This window comes from Mugil cephalus, chromosome 7 (genome assembly GCF_022458985.1).
Source record: "Mugil cephalus isolate CIBA_MC_2020 chromosome 7, CIBA_Mcephalus_1.1, whole genome shotgun sequence".
In the NCBI taxonomy this organism is placed as follows: Eukaryota; Metazoa; Chordata; class Actinopteri; order Mugiliformes; family Mugilidae; genus Mugil; species Mugil cephalus.
In genome coordinates, this window is record NC_061776.1 from 8,689,782 (window position 1) to 8,715,903 (window position 26,122).

General features: G+C 42.8%; 1 protein-coding gene across 1 annotated transcript in view; it reads left to right on the forward strand.

Moving 5' to 3' along the window:
- The first annotated feature begins 12,269 nt into the window (after nt 1–12,269).
- st6galnac5a (ST6 (alpha-N-acetyl-neuraminyl-2,3-beta-galactosyl-1,3)-N-acetylgalactosaminide alpha-2,6-sialyltransferase 5a) overlaps nt 12,270–26,122 on the forward strand; it is a 52,675-nt gene continuing 38,822 nt past the window's right edge. Inside the window, exons 1-2 of the mRNA XM_047589611.1 lie at nt 12,270–12,502; nt 13,320–13,529. Coding sequence (XP_047445567.1) covers nt 12,488–12,502; nt 13,320–13,529 — 225 coding nt within the window. The 5' untranslated portion in view covers nt 12,270–12,487. The remainder of the gene's footprint in view (nt 12,503–13,319; nt 13,530–26,122) is intronic.

Here is a 26,122-nt window from a genome sequence, read left to right on the forward strand (position 1 = left end):
CAAGTCTGAAGGTCTACTCTATGAATTCTCTTGACTTTTTCGTATTTTCTTGAAATTTTAACTTTTTTTCTCGAAGTGCACGATGAAAAAAAATTCTACCTCCTCTAATGTTTTTTTTCTCATGAGTGGCCCTAATACTCATCCATGGGAATGTTTACTCCGGTGAGGTGACACGATTTCTGAGTCAGAGAGAGTTCAGTGAAGTTAAGAAGATTCGACATTTTTTAAATCCTGAGTGACTCATTTCAGTACTAAGTGTTCCTGAAAGAACACCTGCCGTTTGGAGAGCCACCTTGGCTTCTGCGCTCCGTTATACGACGTTATAAATGTCTCCAGACTCTGTGTTTTGAAGTCCTTCACTGCTGCCTGACCTCCAGCGACTCCCACGTCACCTAGGAAGCTTTCCCTGGCATCCGGCCCACTCGTTTCTCCCACAGCGAGAGCGAGCATGTCGGGGCAGACGAGTGTGCCTCCCCGAGGGCCCGGATGATGAGACAGTGCATTTACATTAGCCTAGTGAGGCAGGAGCAGTGGCACGCAGCCAGCACTGAAGCGCAGAGCTTAAAGCCAGAGCATCTGGTGGGTTTGCGCTAACGTCAGTAGCAGACCCCACCCCCCCCCGTCCTCCCTCTGCTTTGACAGAGACTCACCGACGACACACGGGCAGACGAACTGGCACGCGGTCAGATCATAAAGTCAGATAAACAATGATATTCAGGAAGTTAATTAGCCATTACTCACTCTGCCAAACCAATTGTCAGCCAAAGAGGCAGACAAGCTCCTGGCCTGTACTTCAGCCGGTTATTACTGGGGAGTGGAACTAGAGAGGAGAATGGACGGCTTAATTTATTTGAGTCTGTCCTCCAATCTCCTGACTTGGACGGAGACCAGGTTGTTCCGTTCGCAGAGAAACTAGGATGGAGAGAAAGTCTCTGAGTGTTGAAATTACCTTGGACACAACCTAATCTGCCTCCCAACCACCAACCATCAAGTGGAAATTTTCCTTTAGATTCAAATGGAAGGGGCTGAGAGAACGGGCCATTAGTGCAGTGCTTTGAAAAAGGCACTTTAAACCAAATATGAATTTCCATTAGCTGGAACCAGAGGATGGACACGTTAATGGCATCGAGTGAGGTAACTTTTTGTGAAGGGTTGCATTATATCCAGGTGGGGTTTAACAGGGAGGAAGAAAACTGCTGCTCTCCAGCTGAACTGGGTTAAAAACCGTTGTGCACTACAGCTGAAATAAGCAATAAAAGTAGCAGCAATAGGCATCTATTACGCCTCACAATGCTGCCTAAGCAGAAAAAGAGAATCCAGGGTAGAAGAGAAAAGGAGAAAGATCGCCTTGTGACGCCTCATCACAGGTTAGGGTCTTTGTGTGGATGCGATCAACTAGAGAATGAATGTTACTGTGTATAAGAAGTAACATGAATCATGTAGAACAATTACAACAGAAATTAACGTCTGAGCTAGTCTGGAATACCAAATATGGTCAGCTAAACAGGATGCTTCCTGATTAAGGAAGGAAGAATTCAGTTTTCCAAAATGTCGCTATGCACCACAAGATGTTTCACACTGTAGAGTCTTGAATAAATGAGCAAAACATAATGTTTTTAGTTTCTTCTACCAAAGCGATGGTAACAATAACAGTACGGCCTCCTTAATTATACTCAACGGCCACTTTATTAGGTACACCTTGCTGGTAAAAGGTTGGACCCCCTTTTATCTTCAGAACTGTCTTAATTCTTAGTGTCATACTTTCAACAAGGTGTTGGAAACTTGGAGATTTTGGTCCATATTGACATGATAACATCACACAGTTACTGCAGATTTGTCGGCTGCACATCAATGATAAGGATCTCCCGTTCCACCACATCCCAAAGGTGCTCTATCTGTTGGATTGAGATCTGGTGACTGTGGAGGCCATTGGAGTACAGTGAACTCATTGTCATGGTCAAGGAACCAGTTTGAGATGATATGAGCTTTGTGACATGGTGCATTATCCTGCTGGAAGTAGCCGTCAGAAGATGGTCCACTGTGGTCATAAAGGGACGGACATGGTCAGTAACAATACTCAGGTAGGCTGTGGCATTTAAACCATGCTCAGTTTGTAGTAAGGAGCCCAAAGTGTCCCAAGAAAACATCCCCCACACCATTACACCACCATCATCCTGAACCATTGATACAAGGCAGGATGGATCCATGCTTTCATGTTGTTTACGCCAAAATCTGACCCTGACATCTGAATGTTGCAGCTGAAATCGAGACTCATCAGACCAGGCAACGTTTTTCCGATCTTCTATTGCCCAGTGTTGGTGAGTTTGTGTAAACTGTAGTCTCAGTTTCCTGTTCTTAGTTGACAGGAGTGGCCCCCCGGTGTGGTCTTCTGCTGCTGTAGCCCATCTTCTTCAAGGTTGGACGTGTTGTGCGTTCAGAGATGGTATTATACATTCCTTGGTTGTAACCAGTGGTTATTCGTGTTACTGTTGTCTTTCTATCGTCTCCAACCAGTCTGCCCATTCTCCTCTGACCTCTCACATCAACAAGACATTTTCGTCCACACAACTGCCGCTCACTGGATATTTTCTCTTTTTCAGACCATTCTCTGTAAATCCTAGAGATGGTTGTGAATTGAAGTCCCAGTAGATCATCAGTTTCTGAAATACTCAGCCCGTCTGGCACCAACAACCATACCACGTTCGAAGTTTCTTAAATCCCCTCTCTTCCCTATTCTGATGTTCGGTTTGAACTTCAGCAAGGTGTCTTCTCCTCTACATGCCTAAATGCATTGAATTGCAGCCATGTGACAGGATGATTAGCTATTTGTGTTAACAAGCAATTGAACAAGTCTAATCTATCTTATTCCCATTTAAATATGAAAAGCTAACTACCACATACGTATGTACAAAATTGTATCATCTGCATACATATGAAACCAGCACATGTAGAGAAATCTGCTTTCTCATTGTTACAATTTTAGATGCCTTAAGTTTTCAGTATTCCCCAAGAAAAAGAACAACTTGTTCCTGCTTGTAGCCATTTTCCTTTCAGAAACAGGTTTTTCTGTTGTTTTCAGTTGGTTTGTGGACCATGTGGCTGCAAAGCAAAATCCCTACGGGGCTTTTAGAGATCAAGAGGATGAAAAATATACACTATATACCCTCAGTGTGTACCTTGAGTTTTGTAGGATGCCAAAGTGGAGGGGTGGCACTGATGCATCACAAGAGAACTCCTTTCACATCTCGATAAGTCCAACTCAAAGAGTTTGTCTCGCCTCCAGCCGAGATACACAACAAAGTTGGGCCTTCACAAAGCGGCGGGTCTCTCTTTTTACCCATGGACCAGTCACCCCTGAAACTAGATTCCTTCTTCCATCATGCCTGAGGGAGCAATTTAATTAAAGGCCAGCTCAGAGCAAAGGACACCCATCACCCTATTCTGGATGCATCCACTTTCAACAAATATGGAAAACAAATGAATCCCCTCGTGGTCAATGTCCTAGCCCTGTTACACTAACAGTAAATAGATACCAAGTGAACAGATTGCTGTGTAATGACTGTAATTTACTGGCTAAAGGGGCAGGATTAAATATTGTTAGGGCTTCTAGTTATTTTCATGAGAGTAGTCCTGGTGATTGATGTCCTTTAATTGAAACCAGTCCTGGAAATCCTATCTGTTTTCTAATTTACCTGCAGTCCAACATGAATAGGCTTCATTTTTTTTGTCCCATCTGTTAATACAATCCATTCATTTCCCCTCTAATGGCCTGTCAGCTGTTATTATCCTGTTAACAATGTGTTTATCACACAAAGAGCCAACCTCACATTCCTGCTGTGATGGAAGAGGTCAAACTCCAACTGTGCGTTTCATTTTTACCTTCCACAAATCCCATTTAAAGGACCAAGGCCAGGTTTTAGACCCTCAGACGGGGAATGATTTTACCTATGAAGGTCTACGAATGTGGAAAAAGTTGTCACATAACTTTAACGTTCTTTCCTCCACTGAACATTTACTGAGGCTAGCAACATTAGTCGTTATTTACATAATGCCATCTATGTCTTGCCGTCTCAAGTTGCATTGTGGGTAATGCGGGCACCAATGATAGATAGCTCATCAAAGAGATAAGCTTGAGAGTGTGTGCAGCTGAACGTGAGCATTTCAGACTGAGAGATAACATCTTCTGCCTCCATTTATCAATTTGCTTCAATATGTTGGACTCAAGCAAAAATGTATTTAAACACTAATAAATGCACTTTATCTATCTTCTGGTATAGTTGGTCAGGGTTTCATCCTACAGCAAGATAATGACCTTAGTCCAAGCTGTACCAGAACTACCTCAGGATAAAAACAAGGTGGAAAGCTTGAAAACATGGAGTGGATCATAGCCCAGTGTGTAGACTTTAACCCCATGGAGCTGGTTTGTGATGAACTGGACAGAAGAGTGAAAGGAAAGCTACAAGTGACACACATTTCTGGGAACTTCGTCCACAAAACTGGGAAGAAGTCTCTGAAAAATATCTGATTTCCGTTTTAGAAAGAAAGACTGTCACAAGTGTGTTCACATGTTAAATCATCTAAAGATGGTTACTGTGATGAGTTCAAAGTTTAGAATATATTTTGGGTTATATAGTGATTCCATGATTTTTTTATTTTAAATGCACCCACACACAGCATGCCGAACTCTATCCAGGAAACACTGGGTCACACAGTGAATATTAACATCTGGTAGCTTACAGAGAGCCTGCTAAAACTTCTGCTTTTCCTGCATTAACTAGTCACAGAATAATTGCTGGCCAACAACAAAATTTCACGACCCGCAGCAGTAACTCCGAGGACCCAGAGCAAACTCCTTTCTTCTGGAGGAGTATGTAACAGCTTTTGTAAATGAAATGTACTGGTAAGCGATAATAGCAATACGTATGTGTGTGTTTGTTATTTAGAGGCCTCCTGTGGATTGCCGGGGCTTAGTGGCCTGTAGAGGAGTAGGATTGTTGATGATGTTGCCGCTGCTCCTCTGACCTCATGCTGCCATTGTTTATTTTTTGAATCCGTCTTGTGGAGTGTGATGGTGATGGTCGCGTCTTTTGGTTAAATGGCCTCAAACCTCCTGCTTTAAATCAGCCGCAGCTTGCTCCGTCCTAACATGGCACATCTGAGTGCATGTTGTTTATAATAAATGTGCCTGAACATTCAAAGTAACACATATATCCCTTCATTTGTCTTCAGTCTTCAGCTATTCCCTAAGTGGGACGTCAGAAGAATTCCCGCTTAACGTCTTGTGAATGCATCTCTCATCCTCTTGTATGCACTGTTGCTCAGTCACCCTGAACGGGACAGCCAGTGAGCCTGCATTAAAACAGGCCCGCTCATCATTTGTCACTGGGCCCAGGGGTAATGAACGGGGTGAATTGGATGTACTCTCTAATTATGGAAAGGACAAAAAGCCAGTGAGATTCCCTTGTCAAGGTCCCCGTCCTGCAGCACCACGGGGAGCGGCTTTCTCTTGTAAATCACAGGCCGGAGACGGATCTGCAGCGGATTAGGAGCAACATTAAAGGGAGGAATATAAAACAATCAAGCATGTAATGGCCTACAAGTTGGTGGCGGCACGCACCTGCTGATCAGCAGCATCCACCGCTGTCCGCACGCTCCTCTCATATGCAGCCTCGCCATCACCATCATCACCATTATCATCATCATCATCATCATCGAGTTGGCCCTGGCGCTCAGGCTGTTCCATAACCTCAGTGTTACGAGGACCATTACAATCAATCAACCTGCTCCTGCTGCTGTTGGCGTGCTAGATCGCTTCCATGGCGATTGCGCTTTAAATTTGTATGACCGCTCACGGCCCGAACGGTCGCGCTAAGAATATATAGAGCTGAGCCACCCACAGAGCAGCGATCTGTTCTGGCCCCTCACGAATACCCACAGAGAATCTTGTTTTTATTATTATTATTATTGTTCAGTTATTTATTTAAAGTTGTGGGTTTCTGAATTCTGACAAGCAAAATGACAAGAGCTGACTTTATGGGAAAATACGTTAAAACAAGCAGATGTGACTTCTAACAACACTGGAAAACATTCAGGCTGTATTAATCAGAGTAAGATGGAAACATTTAAATTCTTTTTGAAGTGTTAATTACCAGAATAATAATAATGCATCCGTGAGGACGGATCAGACTCATGCTTGTATTGTACTGTGTATTCGGATTATTTTCCGGCTTCCAATTTTGTTTGTGGGCTCCTGTTGAGGGACCGTAGATAAAAAGCTTCTCTGGGGGAATTAGAGTGGAGGTGTTGCCATGTAGAAGTCCTGTTTTCTGCTAAGTGCTTGTTTAGACTTTTGTTGCACTTCTGTCTTGTTTCCCGGGAGGAGATGTGAACGTAAACACAGACTGTGTTCTCTTTTAAGCCTCAGGAAGCTGCTCTGAAATGGTCGGGGAATATTTCCGAGCCGTGTCACCGGTGTTATCTGGACTGTGACCAGAAATTAACAACAGCTGTGTGGGAAAAAAAGCTGCGGAGTAAAATAATGAACCTGTAAAATATTGCCAAATTTCCTGAATGTACAGGACATTTAGAGATCCACAAACCCTACAATGAGTGCACACTTCACAATAGCCCAAAATGTTGTTTCTTATATTCTGTTGTTGATCCTACAATGTGTTGTTGCACATTATTCCCCAGTGACTCTGATGGCAACACATATGTGAGTTATTGCTTCGGGGAAGTCTCTCTTGCGTCTCCCATAGGAACCTGTTTTTTTCTTCTTTTTCTCCTAAGAAGATTATACACAATCACGGGCAAAATGAGGGTGAAACATGCAGCAGCTCCACTCTAGAGTTAATGCTTTGTACTGGATTTGGTGCTTTGTGTCGTGCGGGCTGTGGGCACAAAGCTGCAGTCATGGAGACTGGTCACATCCTTCCGCCACACTAACACGTTAAATGATAATCCACGTACGTAAATGTATCCAAACAAAGATCAAATCCAACAAGTGCCATGTGTGTAGCTAAAGCCAGATATAGACTCTTCCTCTGTGCCGCAGAGCTCCACTGTTGTCCAAAAGATATTAAATAGACATCAGTCAGCCGCACTGCTGCACTAGCTGACATGTTCCCACACCGCAGTGAACGCTGCTGTAGTTTATCTTGAGTCAATCCCATATGCACTTGTCATATTTACAGCGGGGAAGGATCACATAAGTTGTTAGTTCAAGCTGATTATTGGAAAACTGAGACATGATTTATGGACAAAAGATTCGTAGGATCCTTGAAGAGGGCTTTGGCTCGAGCCATTTTACCCGTGAATGAATCCGCCTAAATCTCGACTGATCTAAAAATAGACTGAGGTGAACTTTATGCCTGTTCAGTTGCATGTTAACACAAATTGCTAATCAGTCAATTACATGACTGCAATTCAGTGCATTTATTCATGTAGAGGTGATCAAGACAACTTGATGAAGTTTAAACTGAGCATCAGAATGAGGAAGAAAGGGGATTTAAGTGACTTTGAACGTGGTCTGGTTGTTGTTGCCAGACAGGCTGGTCTGAGTGTTTCAGAAACTGCTGATCTACTGGGATTTACACGCACAACCATCTCTAGGGTTTATAGAGAATGGTCTGAAAAAGAGAAAATATCCAGTGAGCGGCACGTCCAACCTTGAAGAAGATGGGCTACAGCAGCAGAAGACCACACCGGGGGCCACTCCTGTCAGCTAAGAACAGGAAACTGAGACTACAGTTCACACAGGCTCACCAGAATTAGACAATAGAAGATTGGAAAAACGTTGCCCAGTCTGACGAGTCTCAATTTCAGCTGAGACATTCAGATGTCAGGGTCAGAATTTGGCGTAAACAACATGAAAGCATGGATCCATCCTGCCTTGTATCAGTGGTTCAGGATGCTGGTGGTGGTGTGATGGTGTGGGGGATGTTTTCTTGGGACACTTTGGGCTCCTTACTACAAACTGAGCATGGTTTAAATGCCACAGCCTACCTGAGTATTGTTGCTGACCATGTCCATCCCTTTATGACCACAGTGGACCCATCTTCTGACGGCTACTTCCAGCAGGATAATGCACCATGTCACAAAGCTCATATCATCTCAAACTGGTTTCTTGAACATGGTTTCTTCTTTGAGATGTGGTGGAACGGGAGATTCTCATCATAGATGTGCAGGCGACAAATCTGCAGCAACTGTGTGACACTATCATGTCAATATGGACCAAAATCTCTGAGGAATGTTTCCAACACCTTGTTGAAAGTATGACACCAAGAATTAAGGCAGTTCTGAAGGCAAAAGGGGGACCAAACTTTTACTAGCAAGGAAGGTGTACCTAATAAGGAACTTATAAGAACACTCATCCTTGTACTGTTGTAATAAATTGTAAAGTTAACTATAATTGACCAAAAAGTCAATCGTACATATTTGTTTGACATTATAAAGTGGACGTCTATTGTGATTGACTCGATGCATCAAGGGGCCATTTGAACAACTACTTTCTCGTTGGCTTCAGTTTTCTTCCCCACATGTTTCTGCTTGGATTTATTTTGGATTTATTGTGGTGGTGGGCTCCAGGACACTTTAACTATGATGGGGGAAAAAAAACAGGTCAGCTGTTAAAAGTCGTCATTCACTGCAGGAACCGGCGATTGTTTTACACCCAACAAGTCTCTTCTAGACAGCGTCCATAAAATACACTACATGGTGTTGCCTGATTCAGTTCTGCGGCATCACTACAAACCTATGGACTGAAAAGAAGTTTCAATAAAAGCAGCGTGAAGCCACAGAAGGAATCCTACGACATTAAATCTTTGTTAAAGCTGCTTTGTTTCGTCATGTACACACACAAAAAATTACTTTGGTTAAAATGTGATATCTCAAAGTTGTTAAGAAATGTTATGGGATGCTCTCTCATGTTTTAGCGGAAATGCAGCTAAAAGCAGCAGTGGGTGGAGGTTGGGGTGGATGGATGGGTCAAGAAAGCATTAGACAATTTTCAGTCGAATAAAATCCATAACACTGGTTTTGTGTTTATTAATGCGAGAGGTTCATTATCTTTACCTAAACCATTTTCTTTCCCAAGTTTTTTTTTTTTTTGTTTAAACCTGACCAGACTTCCACTACAGTGTTATCCTGTGCCACTGGTGCACTACGGCTATGGATTATATTATATACTATGGATTATAGTCGAGAGTGGGAGAAGACAACAAAATTGAAAAAGTTGTTCAGGATGAGGGATTTGTTTTGAATTTAATCAAACTTTAACTAAAGCTCACTGACTTGTTCTAGGTTCTACATAAACAAATGATGAGGGCAGTTACAAAACACGTTCACAGGATTACTATGCATGGCTATTTGAATAATATTTGTTTAACCCTCATATTATCCTTCACATTCAATGTTTAATATCTCTAAATATATGATAAACTTTTCTTTTTCTTTTTTGCTTCACATTTAATGACTTTTCCTAATTTAACGGGGACACTGTCACAGACGCTGGCCCCAACGTAATGTTATTATTCATGATAATAGCTGTGATAGTAGTTTTTCAAACCAGATGTTACAGATAACAAGAATGTGTACTTAGAAATGATTTCAAGCCACTTGAACATATCCTGTTTAATGTGAATTGGTGAGATTTTATGGTGATCTGTAGTCATGTGGGTATTCTGGATGGATATGTAGGGTGGGGTGATTTTTTAAAATTTTATTATTGTTATTATTTTTATTTATTTTATTTAAAGAGCTATATAGGTAGTCAACAAACAAATACCTCACACATATACATTTTTTTTTAAAACTCCAGTTGGGTTCCAATTGAACCCAATGATAAGAAGTGTTAGAAAATTTAAGGGTAATATGATGGTAAAACATAAATGAATAATACTGGTGTTTTAGCATATCTCAGATATTCATAAGAACCAATGACAGTGTATAAGAAAATTAAATATCTTACGCTTTGTCTTTCATTTGGGACTTTTGTAATTAACTTTTTTTGTAAGCTCACTCTTCTCTTTATGAAACTTTACTTTGAGGTTCTCTTTCCTTTAATCAGTCATCATGTTCATCACTTAAATTATTTCTGTCCGATCTATACAAGAAATAAACTTTAAAATACTTCCTCCTTCTGACCCGTTAACAGTGTTGTAAATCGTGTACTTTTTAAACTTCTGTCTGGATGTGAATCCTGTCTCCTCCATTCAGTTGGTACAAGCTGCAGAAGACTTTTAACTAAACCTCCAGGACTCGACTGCACTGCATCCTGTTTTTTTTTTTTGTTTTGTTTTTTTGCCAACTGCACGCTTTACTTTACAATCATTTTGTACATTTCACTTTACTTTCCAAGACTTGTGCTGCACAGGCACCTAGCAAACATCTCTGAGCTGTTAATCAATGGGCAGGACTGGGTGCTGCTTTCACTTAATCCAGAGCTCAGGCTGTAATTGAGGAGCTCTGACCTCCTGTGAGGGTTCAACAGCAGCAGCATGGATGAATCTGACAGGCTTGTTCCACCGCCATCTTATTACAGGCGGATCCATTGCTAACGTGATGCTACAATTTTGTTTCCACTTCTCTTTTTTTGTGGTATTTTATGTTTCTCTTATCTCACGAATTTGGGATTTATTTTTTGTGTGTGTGTGTGTACTGCATATTTATGTATTAGTATTAGCATACTGAATTCATCTGGGAATATCTGGATGTCTCTTTTAAGGATATACTTTTGTTTTCGGGGTCTGCATCATCGCATTTGAAATTACTATGTAAATTTAGGATTATTTCCTAAGACATGTCCTGAAAATGTCTGTGTAGTTTAGAAGTATCATCCACAAACTGGACACATTTGTTTCAACTTCCAACAAGTCAACATGTAAGAAGAATAACAACAATAGCTGCTTTTCAAAGTAAACACACAGTAACACACAGAGGTGCAAAATAAACAATACATCAGACTATGCTTTAAATTCTATTCCAACATAAAAGTCCTTTTGATTGTAATGCCCGCGTCCTAAAAAAGTCTTTCTGGTGTAGTTGGTTGTTTTCTCTCCTTTAGAAGTTCAGTGAAGCCTTGTGATTTTTTTTCTTTTCTTTTTAAGTTATCTCTGTGTTAAGAGCATTAATATTGATGCTACACGTGTCTTTCTGCTGCTTTAAAACACAACATGCATCACTTCAACGGCTCCGCTCAGAGGTTAAAGCTGCACAGTTCTAAACTTTTAAGAAGCGTTGTGGCTGTAAACCATAAAAATGTCCAGCTATTGAGCTACTGTGACGCTAATGCGTGAGTCTGGAGAAGACTCCACCTGTAACACACACACACACACACACACACACACACACACACACACACACACACACACACGCACACACACACACACACACACGCACGCACACACACACACTATACAATATACAATATAAACCTGTCTGCCACTGAAATAAGTGATGTGGATTCATTTTGGATTAAAGGTGAACTGATAAATGTTTAGTCGACAGAATTTTGTGGGGGGGTTAATGGGTGCAGCTAGCGTCTCTACCAACAACACATTAGAGGTGAGGCATCAGTATAGAACCCAAAAATTAATTGCAGTATTTTGTACTTTTCAATATATAAGACAAAAAAAGTAAAAACATCTGCAGCATCTTAAAAAATAGGATCTAAAAATCTGTACTAAATCAAGAGAATTAAACGCTTCAGCTGGTACTGAATGTGTGCTCTGTTACACAGCACCGATATTTTATTCAAGTAAAATACAATTTCAATAAAATACTGCATTGGGTGTGAATAATTCACTGATAATGTAGAAATACAAAACGAATTGGTTGGAAAATATGCGTAAAAATGCTTGGAGCATTGTACGAACCTCTAACTGCGCCTCACATTTCACTTGCAATATAAAAAAATAACTAGCGAGGTAAGTAGCCTGCATTAACTCCCTACTCTGAACTGTAAAGCTAGTGGAGCGGACGCATGAACTACAATACCTCCATTTTACTGCTGCTCATTAACAGAGACTCTCGGAGTTGGAGCAATAACTTGTTTTCAGAGTCCTGCTCATGTTTTATGCAGCAGGCGTCAAAAACATGACATGGCGTGCGTTCGCCGTGCTCCAGAGTAATCTGGGAGCAGATCCCCATCAAATATCGCTGAGAAGGAAATAACCATTAAACAGAAAGCTCTTATCGCCCTACTGCAGGTAGGCTTTATAATTAACAGCGCTGCGCCTCCACTCTCCAGACCCTGGAAATAGGGAGGCGTTAAGACCCAGCAGAGGTACAATAGTGAACATCTGTCGCCTCGGTCTCCTCTGTATGAATTGAGCCTAGGCTACAGTCTGAAGACACACGGGCAGCGGCAGGCAGGAAGGCTGGGACAGCGCGGACGGACTGGAGTGGATCCAGGATGACAGCAGATTACTCCGGACCATGAGAGAAAGTGGAGCCACTGAGCCGCAGCGATAAGACAGCGCGCCGCAAAATGAAGACACCTATGGTAAAGGTTTCTGCCGCGTAGCCCCGCAGGAAACTGTTGGTGCTGGCTTTTAAATCCGACATTGTTCTGCGAAGTGCGCTCCAGTCGCCGTAGCGCGCTGCTGTGTGTACAGTGTCGGATCAAAAGATTAGTATCCGAACAATAGACACCCAGCTGTGCGCTCTGCTGGCACTAAAGCTCCACGATCAGGGATCAGAGCGCACAGGACGTTTGATTATTTATTTATTTTTCTGTTTAATGCAGAGGCTAGGATTTTTTTTCTTAAGTGCATGTAATCGTATTGTCACATTTAATCCGTAATCATGCAGATGTCTCATATAAATAAAAACATAGATTTACACGTGTTTAAGGTACTGTGCCACAAAAGTGATTAAAAGTGTCACGAGTTTATCATCTTAACATCTTAATCAACCGATACTGCACTTTTTTTTCTTATTATTCTTGTCTTTGGAGCTTTCTGTGTCCTCTGAAAGTGAGGCTGCAAATTGCACTTCACAGAACAGATGTTCTCCTGAACGCACCACTTCATTAATATGCGAACTAAGTAAAGAAGAAAATTAACAACCTGACATCTTGACAATGTCATTAGCATGACCGCGTCCTTTCATTAAGTCGACCGAAGGTGTGTTTCTAAGTTCTTTTCAGGCGTCATGTGTATGTGAGGAAGTTGTGTTCTATTGTGACAAACCGGCTGATGATGGTGACGATGATGATGATGATGATGTTGCTGCCTCGCGTCTACCCCTGCAGCCTGAACTAGTGTCCACTCACTGGCACTCCGCTCATTTGCCAGCGTCTGCTTGTGTCTTTGTGTCAGCGCCATGGGGTAGCCGTGCTTCTCGTGCTTCTCCTGTGCGCCAGCTTGTTCCTCGTGTACAACGGCAGCTTCAGCGGCGCGTCCAGGGACACCAACGAGACGCGCGTCCGGCAGCATGAACAGCTGCGGCGGCCAAGCGCAGCCCCGGTCAGGGTGGCCCAGCCTCAGCCCCCGGTCCTCCAGGGATACAGCGGCATCATCGACCATAAGGTAAACAGATGTGGCGTCTAAAGCGGAGCTAATGCACCGCAAACTGAAGCCGCCAATCTTTGAATTTTTTTTTTTTTTTTTAATTTCTCACTTCCACCACATGAACACGGGTTCCCTGCTACCCGCACAGCTCTTTAGAGAGAGAGAAAGAGAAAGAGAGACTCCCCTCTGTCGTTTATCACAATTTTCTCCTGCACAGTGTTGCGCCACACTCAATACCCACCTGTCGTTACTAATAAGAGCTTAGGCTACGAATGAAATCCTTGGCTGCATTCTTGGCTGTAATTGATAAACCCCGGAGACCTGCAGCTAGGTGAGGCCTGACGTCACGGCAGGGGCTGTATTGACTTCCACGTGTTTCTACCTGGCCGGAGAAGGCGATCGATGTAGTGGTGGTGGGGGGAGCGAAGGGGGCTGCAAGTAAAGCACCCCCCAGTGTGAAGGCTTGTTTAGGCAACATGCAGGACAACCGGCAACACAAGGACAGACAGACTCGTTAAAAAAAAGAAGATCAATTGTTCTGAATTGGTTGCGGGACAGTGGGCACGTGAAGGGCCTCCCAACATTAATGTGTAAAAAGATGGTTTACAACTGTTTGTAGATCCTTTGTGTCCCTTTCCAGTGATTTTCTAGTCATTTCCTGTTGTCTGCGATACATTCGCTCATTGCTTTTTCACCCATTGTATTCCCTCAGTGTTCACTTTGTGTCTATTTGTGTCCTATTTTTACATTCCTTCAATGCAATTTTATATCTTTCTGTAGTCATTTTAAGATAAGACAAAATAAGATATGCCTTTATTCATCCCACAGTGGGGAAATTCTCATTGTTAACAACAGCAGATATTCAACATTTAACATCAAAACCAGTGCACACGGTGCACATATAGGCGGACTAAAAAATAGAATATAAAAATATCAAAAAAATATACATAAAAATCTATATTACAACAAACAAGGCAGTGTTCAAGTAAAGGAGTGGGCATGCTTATAAATATAAATGTACGTATATGTTCACACATCCCCCTTGGCAGGGAGATGCAGACAGTGCAAAAAACGGCAGCTATATAAACAAAATATAGTTATATGTACAATCGATTTTGCATCTTTCATCAATGTTTTACGCTGTTTTAACTACATCTGTTGTCTTGTTCAAATTTTCTCTTTTTTTACAGCCTCCTTAAGTAGTATTTCTTCTACAGTAATAGTGGTCGGTATTCAAGTAGTAGCCAGGTCTCTTACAATTATAGATGTAGTAACACACAGGTACCATAGATGGCAGTAGCTACATTTGACGTGTCACATGAACCCAGATTTTCAACAAAACACTTAGTATGTTCACGTGCATGTGAAAAAAAACTAATTATTGCCATAATCCAACTTTAACTGGTTAGCTTAAGCGCATGTAAATACGTTACTCCGATTAAAATCAGAGTTCTCCTTATCTCGTTAAAACACCCACATAATGTGATTGGAAATCGATTCTACACACATTTCTACACTTAATAGGACTTTAACTGGATAACGTGTGTGAGCATGCTCCACAGCCACTGCGCTGGCTTTTGACCCCGGAACAAAAACATTCAAGAAAGCAGATCGAAGAAGAAGGTAAACAAAGCCAAAACCACCTGAGAGGTAGCGGCATCTTATCTGCACCATAAGTAGCGCACACATTATGTACAAGATTAAAAAAGCTCAACTATTATCCATCTGGTTGTTGTTTGAAATGCCGGTCATGAACGACTCTTGTTTATTATATAATGTAACAGGTCAGCCAGAAATAGGGCCATATTAACCTGCTGAAAACTCATATATCGCCATCTGGTGTGGAGGAGGAGTTCCTGACAGTTATTTGATTTTCTCCGTTGCATGTTAAAGGGGACAAGGACCACATTAAACTGTGCATGAAAATGCACTGACTGTCAAAACAACAGAGAGATTTAGCAGCGTGGTGCAAACAAGAAACCGGGAGAAGAAATGTTTTAATATTGACCCTCGAAGAATAAGTTGTTCTGACTGTTACCCTCTGGTTCGCTATGGCCATTTAAGTTTCTGTAAATATTTAATGTGTGTACGGTACCATTTTAAATCTGCTGAGTGAATAAAGACCTCAGCCACTATTAGAGGAAATACGATAATTATGTGTGTGCTTATTATGGTAATATAGTCATTTTGTTTCTGTCTTAACTATTTTATTTGTGATTTCCATCCTACTCCAGTCATTTTGGTTCTCTCAGTGTATACTTTTTTCACCTGCAATTCTTTCACGTCTTCCATTTTGCATCCACTCTAGTCTCTGATGTATAAGTCGTGTAATTTCACTTTCCACGCGTCTCTTTTTGTATTGTCTTGTATTTGTCTTTAGTCATTTTGTTTCTCTCTAGTGACTTCATTGTCACTCTACACCTCCCTGTAGTCTTTTAATAGACTCCACAGTCACTTCTCTGGTCCCTGAGCTTTCGAGGCCCTTGGGCTTGTCAGCAGTTGGCACAGTCAGTAATCCATCTTGGCAGGACTGAAGACATCATGAGCGACAGGCCCATTCACGCCGCCATGCCTGTCTCAAAGAAAGTTTCTGTCGACCGCTTAAAAAAAAATGTGCATCAAGTCGTCAGAATACGTCACGGGCTCATTTGCATAGGAGTAAGCGGACGGCCTGCAGGCTGCCGATGCGCGGATGAGACAATTAAGCAGCGTGAACGTGTATCAGCTGCGCAGATTTGGGAGTCGACACATTGTTCCTGAACAGAAAAAGAAGCCTGAGTGGTAAATGAACTCCTTCTAAATTAAACACCGGGGGTTCTGATGAGCCATTTAGTCTAGTGACAAAATAATGGAGCTCTGCAGCAGAAGGTGGAACCATTATTCACTAAAAGAAATCGCACTAGTGCTGAAACCAACTAGTGCGGAAACCTCTAATGTTGACTAAGAAAGTTCAGCTGGGAGTGTCTTAAGTTTTCCTTTTAAGTGGCTCAGCTCTACAGCAGATGCACGTTAGTCATTTTTTGCTTGTGCATTCACTTCACATGAGACATACTTGGCTGGTGCATGTGGTCAGGGTGACTTCAAATATGTCTGTGAATGAAAAATGAAAGGAAATGTTGATTGATTTGGTGATGGCACTATCTTTATTTACTGTACTCACTGCTCTGCATCTCTTTATGTACGTATGCCATCTCAAGATGTTATTTATTTTTTAATTGTTTAGGAGCTTTTATTATTTTATAGAGGCAGAGAGAGCTGAAGGGAGAAGGGGAAATAGCAGACGACGTGGAACAGACAACCAGAAACAACCTGAGAATATGAAGCTCCCGACTGGCTAGACAGAAATAGACGCCATCTTGCTGCGTCTTCACACTTAAGACCCCCAGATTTGAGCATTAAGGGTGAAATTAGGTTAAAGTTTTAGGACGTTAAGGGTGTAGCTCTCTGACGTGTGTGTCAGCTCGGTTTAGATGATGACTTTAGCATATTTTTACATATGTTTATTACCGAGTGTGTTGTGTGGTCCACAGAATACAGTGATAACATTAATAACATGAATCCAGATGTTTGGTCGTATCCCAGAGGTTGTCCAGTTTTTTGTTTTTTTTTTGTCCCTGAAACATAATTATCACAGAGTTCAGCCACACAGATCTCTCAAATAAATATGAAATGAGTCACTGCTGTCATATTTTGGGACAGCGCGACGGAGCGTGCGGCATCATCTATTTCTCACTTTCTGAAATGCCAATATTCAGTGACCGTGCATGTTTTGATTTGATGAGGATTCGTCTGTAATGCGTCAGTAAACCTCAGTTATGGATGAGAATGGATTTACCTCGAGTGAACCGGAGCAGCCGAGCATCATAAATAAAGCGCCAATTTATTTTTTCTCTTGGCAATAAACTTATTGGCATTTTGGGGACAAGGGACATCAATTAGGGCCACGGCTCTGCTGAACATCATTTACGCTTCTCCAAGCCTGCAACTGTGTCGCTGTTTACAATGTCTCACCGCAAGCTGCAATCGATAGTTGATGATTTGAATGCACTTTGCTGTTACAACACGAGGTCGTACATTATGCAGGAGTCAGTCATCTATTGTGTCCTCGGTGCGGTGTGACAACATGGATGTCAGACCCTGAGTAAACATATATATTCAGGGTTTTACAAGTTGTTTTTCTCCCGCGTGATCAGCGTTTAAAAGAGTAAGAAACTCTGACACGAATGTTTGTCTTTCTCATCTTTGACTGCTGACCTCTCTGCCATATTAATCTTTCCAAGACATCAGCTAGCTGGCACACTGGGTGCAGTGCCAGTCAGCCTTTGACCGCTTCACTTCATCTTCCACCGTAGTATTAGACTCATCATCACAACCCAGAAAACATTCGGAAGGCTGCGAGTTTTCTGGCCAAGACGCTAAAACATATTTTCCGTGTAGTAACTTGAGAGGGGGAAAGAAAAAAGTATTTATGAAACCGGAATCCATTAAATCCTTGGTAGTCAGTATTTTCAGTGCAACATGTTTGATTTAGGTCAGAATGAAGGGTAATTTATTTTGAGCTATGCAGCAGCGTTGGTTGGCCCTGGACTGTTGCTGTGAAGGAGAGCGACCAGATAAGGCAGCAAAGAAAGAAACTTGGTGTAGGGATGAGAAGGGAAAGAAACTCTTGTGGAGTAAGGGCAAAGAGGAAAAAAAGAAAAAGAAAAAAGAAACGAGGACGAAATTGGGGAGGAGGATGGGGGGAAGGATGGAGAGATTGATAAAAGGGAGTATGGGAGGCTGGAAAGGTTCAGCCTGAGAGAACGAGACAAGAGAGTGAAGGAGGAGGCAGAAACTGACACGAAAAGCGAAAGACAGAGAGTGAAATCCCCAAGGGGTTCCTTTCTTCCGGCGCTATCCTGCTTTTTATTTTGTCAGAGTGGAGAAAATAGGAGGAGGAGGACAGGAACCACTCTCGCCTGTCTCTCACTGAGATGGGAGGACGAGGCAGGGCAGCCGTCTCTGTCTGATTTCCTCCGTGACACCGGAATCATGCAGATTCCTGACTGATATCCCGCGAGTCAGACGGAGTGGAAGTAATGGAGGAGGTTTCGGCGCAGATGAGAACGAGGCGCCCTGTCAAGCATGGGGAGACGGGGGGAGAAGAATGAACAAGGCTGACTTTTCCCTTTTTTTCCGTCTCACAAGCCGTGGGACGTGTTTCATGTGATTAAAAGCCAAACCTGTGAGGGGCTCCACTCCATCGAATTTGTCAGATTTTAATTTTATGCGTTTTTTTTTTTCCGTGTCAAAACTCAGCACCTACATTACACACAATGCACCTCAACCGCTGACAGATACGTTGGAGGTCTCTGTGTGCTACGCTAAAGCTGTTCAAGCAAAGGCGAGGATTTATTTTTTTTGATTTTTTAAACTTGCCTCAGTCACAATTTCGGAGTAATTTGGGGACTCCAACAGCTTTTATTGCAGTGGGAGTCCTCCAGTTGCACCTGCAAACAGGTTTTGATGTGTAAATCCCAGAAAACCTGTAGCGTTCCCCTCTAAAACCTGCGGTGCTTTGAGGTAAAGACGTATGCTAGCGTGCTCACAGTGACAGTGTTTACATGTTAGCTCCGCAGCTACAAACAGATGGGGATGTGAAGTGTTTGGTCATGTGCTGCCTTCGAATTGAACTTGTGAGCTCGAGGTTATGACGTGGAAAGCCGGGCACTCATAAGTGCTTTGCCGTTCAAATGGTTAAATAAGCCGTAAAGTTGTGAAAACACAGCTGCTCGCCAACTGTTTACATGTAAAGGCCGATAGCTTAGCCAGATAATGACTGGGAAGCGTAATGAAATGAAATGAAATAACGAGGCTCCTGGGGATATTAACATTATCCTCTGATAAAATACAATTTATTAAGCTACCATTGACTGCCACCATTTCTGAAACAAAAAATCTAGTTTTGAGGATGTGCATACCACAAGGGGGCGCTGTTCATATGGAGCTATTTTCTCATGAACTTGGTAAACACAACCCCATTTTAACCCTTTAAAACCGAACAGATTGCCGGGGGTCTGTTAAAGCATGCCATATTTGAATTACTGTAACTCACAGTAATTTGTGCTATTGACAATATTCATAGTGTGGCTGAACACTGTGAAAGACCTTTGTGACATCTCCAGGGTGTAACTATCTTTGTTTTTACCAATAAATTCCTCCACACAACTCTCTCTTCCTGGGTTTCCTTGGTATTCCGTCGCCCGGTGTCATCATTACCATAATCGCAGGTTTTTTTCCAGAAAGTGCAACTTCGCAGTGTTCAGCCGCACTTTAAAATTTTCCATGAGTGAGTTACAGTAACTCAAATACCTCAAGCTTTTTTTTTTTTTATGCACAGGTGGATGTTTAGGTCTTAAAGGGTTAATCAGCTGCAATAAACACACAGGTGGTGTGAGATGACAGATGTCAGGTTATCAGGATTAATACCACTGCATCAAACTTCATGACAATTCATCCAGATGCTGTTGAGATATTTCACTAAAAACACTGAAGCTTGTTGTACTCTACAGGAAAAATGATCAACAAAACCGGTTTCATCCTCGAGAAATCTTCGCCGCCTGAACCCAATCCCATGATAATCCATTTAATAGTCAGAATTTCTGTCGTTCTTAAAGCCATTCCTCTGGCCCGCTGTGCGGCGGCGCACAATCCCACTGAGAGAACACAAGAAAATTTACAAAGCAGACTCTTTAGCTCAGACTCTGGGCAGAGTTGGTTTTAAACGTATCTGGAAATTCTCTCTGACGAGCCACACTTCGCTCGGAGGCGCGAGGGCATCTGCGCCAAGGAGACGTGACAAGGCATCGCTCTCCCAACCACAGCTTTAGTGACAGCTGGAGAAGTGAGATGTTTAATATTTCATCTCAGACAGCCACATCTTCTCCGAGCATCCGAGCCATTTTTCACTGTTCATTAGGATTGTGCGAAGCAATCAGCCAGCTGGAGCGCGAGACAAAAAGCTCCCCAATTAGGCCGCTATGGCCAAGGACTCTGTTGTCATCTGCAGCGAGCTAACGGTGTTGGTTTTTCTGCAGGGCTGTGTTCATGAAGAGAAACGTGTGTGTGTGTATGTGAGGTCTGTCTTCGTACAATGTGCAAACTGAGGGAAACATTACTGACAGATAACCACTATTTTTATGCATGGACCTTGTTAGAATATTAAAAATGCTCAGTTTTTCTGGAGAATGGTGCTTTATGCGTTATGCCACAGTGGTCCCAATTGGAGCAAAGTCTTCAAGTTATCTTCAACGAATTCTGCTCCAAACATAACACAGCTCCGGGCTCTTTCCTTCGCAGGCCTGGGAAGCAATTACGGATGAAGGGTGGGAGGGAAGACGCTCCCTCACGATAAGCATTCCCCCGACGGAGTAATCCTACACTCACTGCCTTTTGGCATTCTGTGGTTAGGGAATCACTGGTGAAATTATACATTTTCAACATAAAGGAAGGGAGGGGAGTTTCTCCAGGCTCATGTCACGAGCTGAATTGTGATTTCATGCCTCTCTCCGTGTTTTAACCTTTGGTGCTTCGGTAAGCTGTAGCCCGTGGAGGTTCTCCTTATTTGGCCCCCCGAGAGACCTGTGAAGGATCTGAAAAGGTTAAACTCTGATAAATGGATGATACCTTTTGGCACAACATCAGGAGATAGATGCCTTCCGCCGCCTCCCGCGCGCACGAGAGCAAATGCAAAACGACGGCTGGCAAGAAGCATCGCAATAAAAGCCAATTCCTTTGCTTTTCTGTCCTCTGGCTCGCAGACACACAAGGCCGGCTACATTACTCAGCTCTTTAGGAGTGATTAATGACCGTGCCCTCCGCGGTGGGAGAGAGGAATGATCAAACTGTTATTTGTGTTTTGGCGTAATCTCCCTCTGTATGCTGTGAGCAGTTCCCCTCCAGATTCGAAGCATATTGGATGCCAAGGTTATTAATTATGGAGACCTGGGGTCTGCCAAAACTTGTGTGTGTTTTCGAAAATAGAGCAAGGGGAGCAGAACTGTGTTAAAGTGTTATTATTTTTAATCATAAAAGCAGAAGTGACAAAGCCGAAGTCGTGGAAGGAACCTCAACAAGAGAGCGATGATGAAGCAGCCTCTCGCAGCGTTTCGCTGACGTTGAATCGTCGTCCGCCTTTAGTCGAAACGCTCCCAATTACAGAGGGGACTGTGATGTGTATCCCAGCACGTCCCCGTTGAGGAGACAGTGTCATGGCTGCTCACTGAGGGCTCGTTGGTCTCCTGCGCTCACTGACGAGTCCGCTGATTACACTTCCAGAGGAGCTGAGGAGTAAGCATTTCTCCTGGACGCCACCAAACCACCTCTGCCTCCTTTTTCCCCGTCTCGTCCTCTCGTGGAGGGATTCCGCATTAATTTAAGTTATATCGATTCCAGCGTCTGTCAGGGAAACCCATATCTCTGTACCGCGGTGAGAGCGATCTCGGGCCAATTTCAGGCGACGCTTTCTTCAGTTTTCACTGTGATGCAGAGTCTAAACTGTAAAAAACGGTGGAGGTGAGATGTCAACCAGGACAAACACTTCCACTACAAAGACGGGAAATTTCTTTTGAAAGGACTTTTTAAAACGAGCTTATTCGGCCTTAAACAGGCTCAGATCTGCTTTACGTCTGGTTCTACGTCTGATCCACCTTCACCACGAATGCGCCCCTCACACGATGAGTTAAAAGTGTTGACACCGGAGCTGGAAATAAACATTCATAGTATCCACCGATACTAAGAGATCAGATCTGACACACGAAAAAAGAAAAGACTGAGTTGAGCCTGTACTGTGAACGTATCCTGAGAGATTTAGAGAATCTGCGCTTGTGAAGTGTCTCGGTGGACTGTGACCTTATTAATCAGCTTGTTCGTTCCATGCGCCGATATAGTTGTTCAGAGCGGAGGAAGATGTGATAGCGTGATGTGATCTCATGAATCGGCTACGTGAAAGAGTTTAATAACCTTGTCTAAGAGACAGAAACCCTGGCCTCTCTCTCATCTGTACTAAAGGTGAATTGTGTGTGAACGTCAGGTAAAAAACAACAACACAACAACAAAAAAAAAAACAACATATTAAAGCAAACTGTGTTATCTAAAGTATAGGCAAGAATTATCGATACCAAACCACCGCAGAGCCGTTGAGTGCTGGGATTACTTTTATTAATTGTAGCTGTAAATCATTGGTGTCTTTAAGATTCTAAAAGTGTATAGAGCTCAGCTAAAATAACAAAAAATACAGACCAGACCCCCCAGGGGGGGTCTGGTCTGGTCTGTGTGGGTGCTACATGTCTACGTAAAATGAATGAATGTTAGGTCCAAAAGTTTCCCAGCAGAACACTGAATTGTCACGAGATGCTCGATGATATTCACTCCTCCTGTCGGTGGTCATAATGTTGTGGCTGATGGGCGTACATCTAATGCTGTGCGGCCACGCCGGTACATTTCATTGCATTTGTCCTAATATCGAGCTGACTGAGATCTCCGGCTTCGCTGCAGTACAGCGTCGTTGCTGATCCGCGCGCGTCGCAGTAAAAAGCTGATTTAGATTTGAATAAATTCTCCATTTAACGCACATGCGGCGCTCGGCGCGTAGCGAAAGCCCGTCGTGCCGCTGTGGCTCAGAATCCATCAGCAGAGGTCAAGGCGGCGTGCATTGTGCTCAGAAATCATCTTTTCTGTCACTCCTCTGATGGCTCGCCGTCTGCACCGCTGCCAAAGCAGAGGTGTTACAGCTCTGCAGCGAGGCCGCGGACAGCAGAGGAAATAGCAATTTGGGCAGAGTGCTGGAGAGAATTCGTCCTTGCAGCAGCAGCGGCTCCGGATGCTTTCACACTTCCTGTCAATCACGGGCCAACGGTGGGTGTGACTTGTCGGATTGTTTTCGTTCCAGAAAGTTCAAGCTGAAGCGCTTCACGTGTTTACGACTGTCCCCGAGTGTCGAGTACGAGGTGAACCACGGCACGTTAAAAAATAGCGAGGTCGCCCTTCACCCTCCTCATTCAGATCTGGGGAAAAAAGGGGGGATGTGGGTCACACCGACTTGTGGGTCAGCGCAGGGTGTAGCTGACGTGGCTCCACAGTATCTCATGAAAAACAGAACCAATTTCCTTTAGCCAAGGAAGTGAATTACGTTTTTTTTTCTGCTTTAGCTGAACTTGAATATTTTACAGTCTAGGATATTCTATACAGTAGCTAAACAAACCTTTGAGTCTGCTTTATGAGACAAACCTCAATAGATTCAATTACTGTATCAAATGTTGTATCGTTCCAGAAAGAAGTTGGTTGTGCTGTGGCGACCTTGTTCTGTTCTTTTGTCATGGCACAGTAAAAAAAAATGTTCCTGTGCTTTAACCTGACAGCCACCCTGTCTCAACATATAAATAATATATTTTAATAAAATCAACATCGTGATCCAGCAGTTGGTTTACTTTTACTAGAACCAGATAAATTAAATCCCAGAAAGTAAGAAAAAAATCAATATCTTCTCTATTGTTTTTTTTTTCAGTTGTTTTTTTTAAAGTGACCTTTGAAAACATCTGACTCATCTCAAACTGACTAAGTCCAGATAAAGAAACGCAACACTTCCAGTTCCTTGAATCAAACATCCTGTTGCTGACACACAAGGAAGTTTAAAAACCATCCACGCTGACCCGGCAGGGGCAGTTTTGGGACGGAAGAATAATCCGATCTCCACACTGGGAGCGCTCATAATTGTCGTTTTCACCCAGATGACGAATGAATAAATAAGACAGCTGGCTGCAGCTATTAACATTAACGGATCCAGAGGCTCGTTTGAGCCACGCAAAACAGTATTTGTCTATTTATGAGCTGGAGATGCCTCCATTTCCTCTGCTCCTAATCACTCTGTTGATTCCTCCTTCCATCATCATCTCATTAATAATGCAACAGAAAGCCCTGATGATGGTGGTGGTGATGATGATGGCATCACATGCTCAGCTAATGACAGAGAGTGGCCATTTGTATTAGTGTCAATGCTTCTACGCTCAGGGTTACTAACTCCAGACACAACTGGTGGAATACGTCCTAGTCCTAAATACTTCTACAACATGTATAACCTTCATGTCCTGATAAGGTAAACGTGTCCTTTTCCATTTTAGTTTTTATGATAACTTGCGGTAATTAGGCTTTCTGCCATCATATTTTGATATTTCAAACTCAAATTCAACAATGCTTCATTTCTACACCACGTAACCTAAATTGTTATGTTGTCATCATTAAGGGACAAAAGTGTCCTCTTCACAAATGCCCTAAAATAATTAAAATGTTAATATTTTTTCTACTTTTTTTTTGTTTTACATAAATCTTTTAATCAACTTCAGTACTAATCATAAATATTAAAAGTTTGATTAATTTCTGACTTTTAACCCTTTTTATGCCAGTGTTTGTGATGGCATCACAAATCACCCCCCCCCCCCCCCCCCCCCAAAAAAAAACACAAAAATTCCCTTAATGGTAACAACTTAACAATTTTTGTAAATGGGGCACTACAAATAAAGTTTTTTTTGAAGAATTTGTGATGCCATCACAATACCGTGTTAATACGGCCCGTTTTCTGGTTGACCTATTACGTGATATAATAAACAAGAGTCGTTCATGCGGCGGACCGGCATTTCAAACAATAACCAGACGGACAATAGTACATTTTTTAATCTCGTACATAATGTTCGTGCTACTTCTGGTGCAGAACCACCAGTGGTGGTGGAGCATGCGCACACGCTTTATCCGATGAAAACTCAGATTCCAATCGCATTATCTGGGTGTCTCAATCGGACAATGAGAACCCCGATTTTATCGGAGTAACGTGTTTACATGCACTTTAGTTCTCCTGTCATAGTCCAATTAAGGCAATAATTGTAAATGTACTGACTGAGGTTATGGTGGGAGGACTTTGGAGGTTGGGAGGAAGCCGGAGTACCTGGAAAGAACCCACGCAAACACAGGGAGAACATGCAAACTTCACACAGAAAGGCCGGAGTCGGCCAGTGGATTTGAACTCAGAACCTTCTAGCCGCGAGGCATCAGTGCCAAACCAAAACACAATGCCGTCCCAGACTTGAAAATGCATCAGATATTTCCAGTCAGGACTCAGAGAGGATGCCATAGTAAGCCTACAGTTTGCTTTCAGATCCTGAACACTTGCAGGAACAGCAGGCATTTGCAAGCAGAAGCTACCATACAGCTGGCCAGTCAGAAGAAAGTGGCCTTTGAATTTCTGCGTGATGAATTTAACTAGCGCGGTCCATTTTCCTGCAGAACAACTGCTCCTCTAGTCCCTCCGTCGCTGCAGCTGTGCGCCTCTCACCTCGTCTTCAGCTGCTGATCAGGCCTCATTAAGGCATGAAACGCCGTGGGAGCGTCTTGCAGACAGAGAGCTGTTAGCATGCATGCGCGCATTGTTTGTGTCTTTATGAATTCCTGCTAGGCAGAACACACCCAGGATTAGACTAATGAGCCCCGCGTTTGTGGGGGAGGCTCGTCACCTTGGTGAGAAATCTAGGAAAGAGCAAAACAACAACGAACTCCAAACAACCGTTTACTTGGAGTGAGCTCGT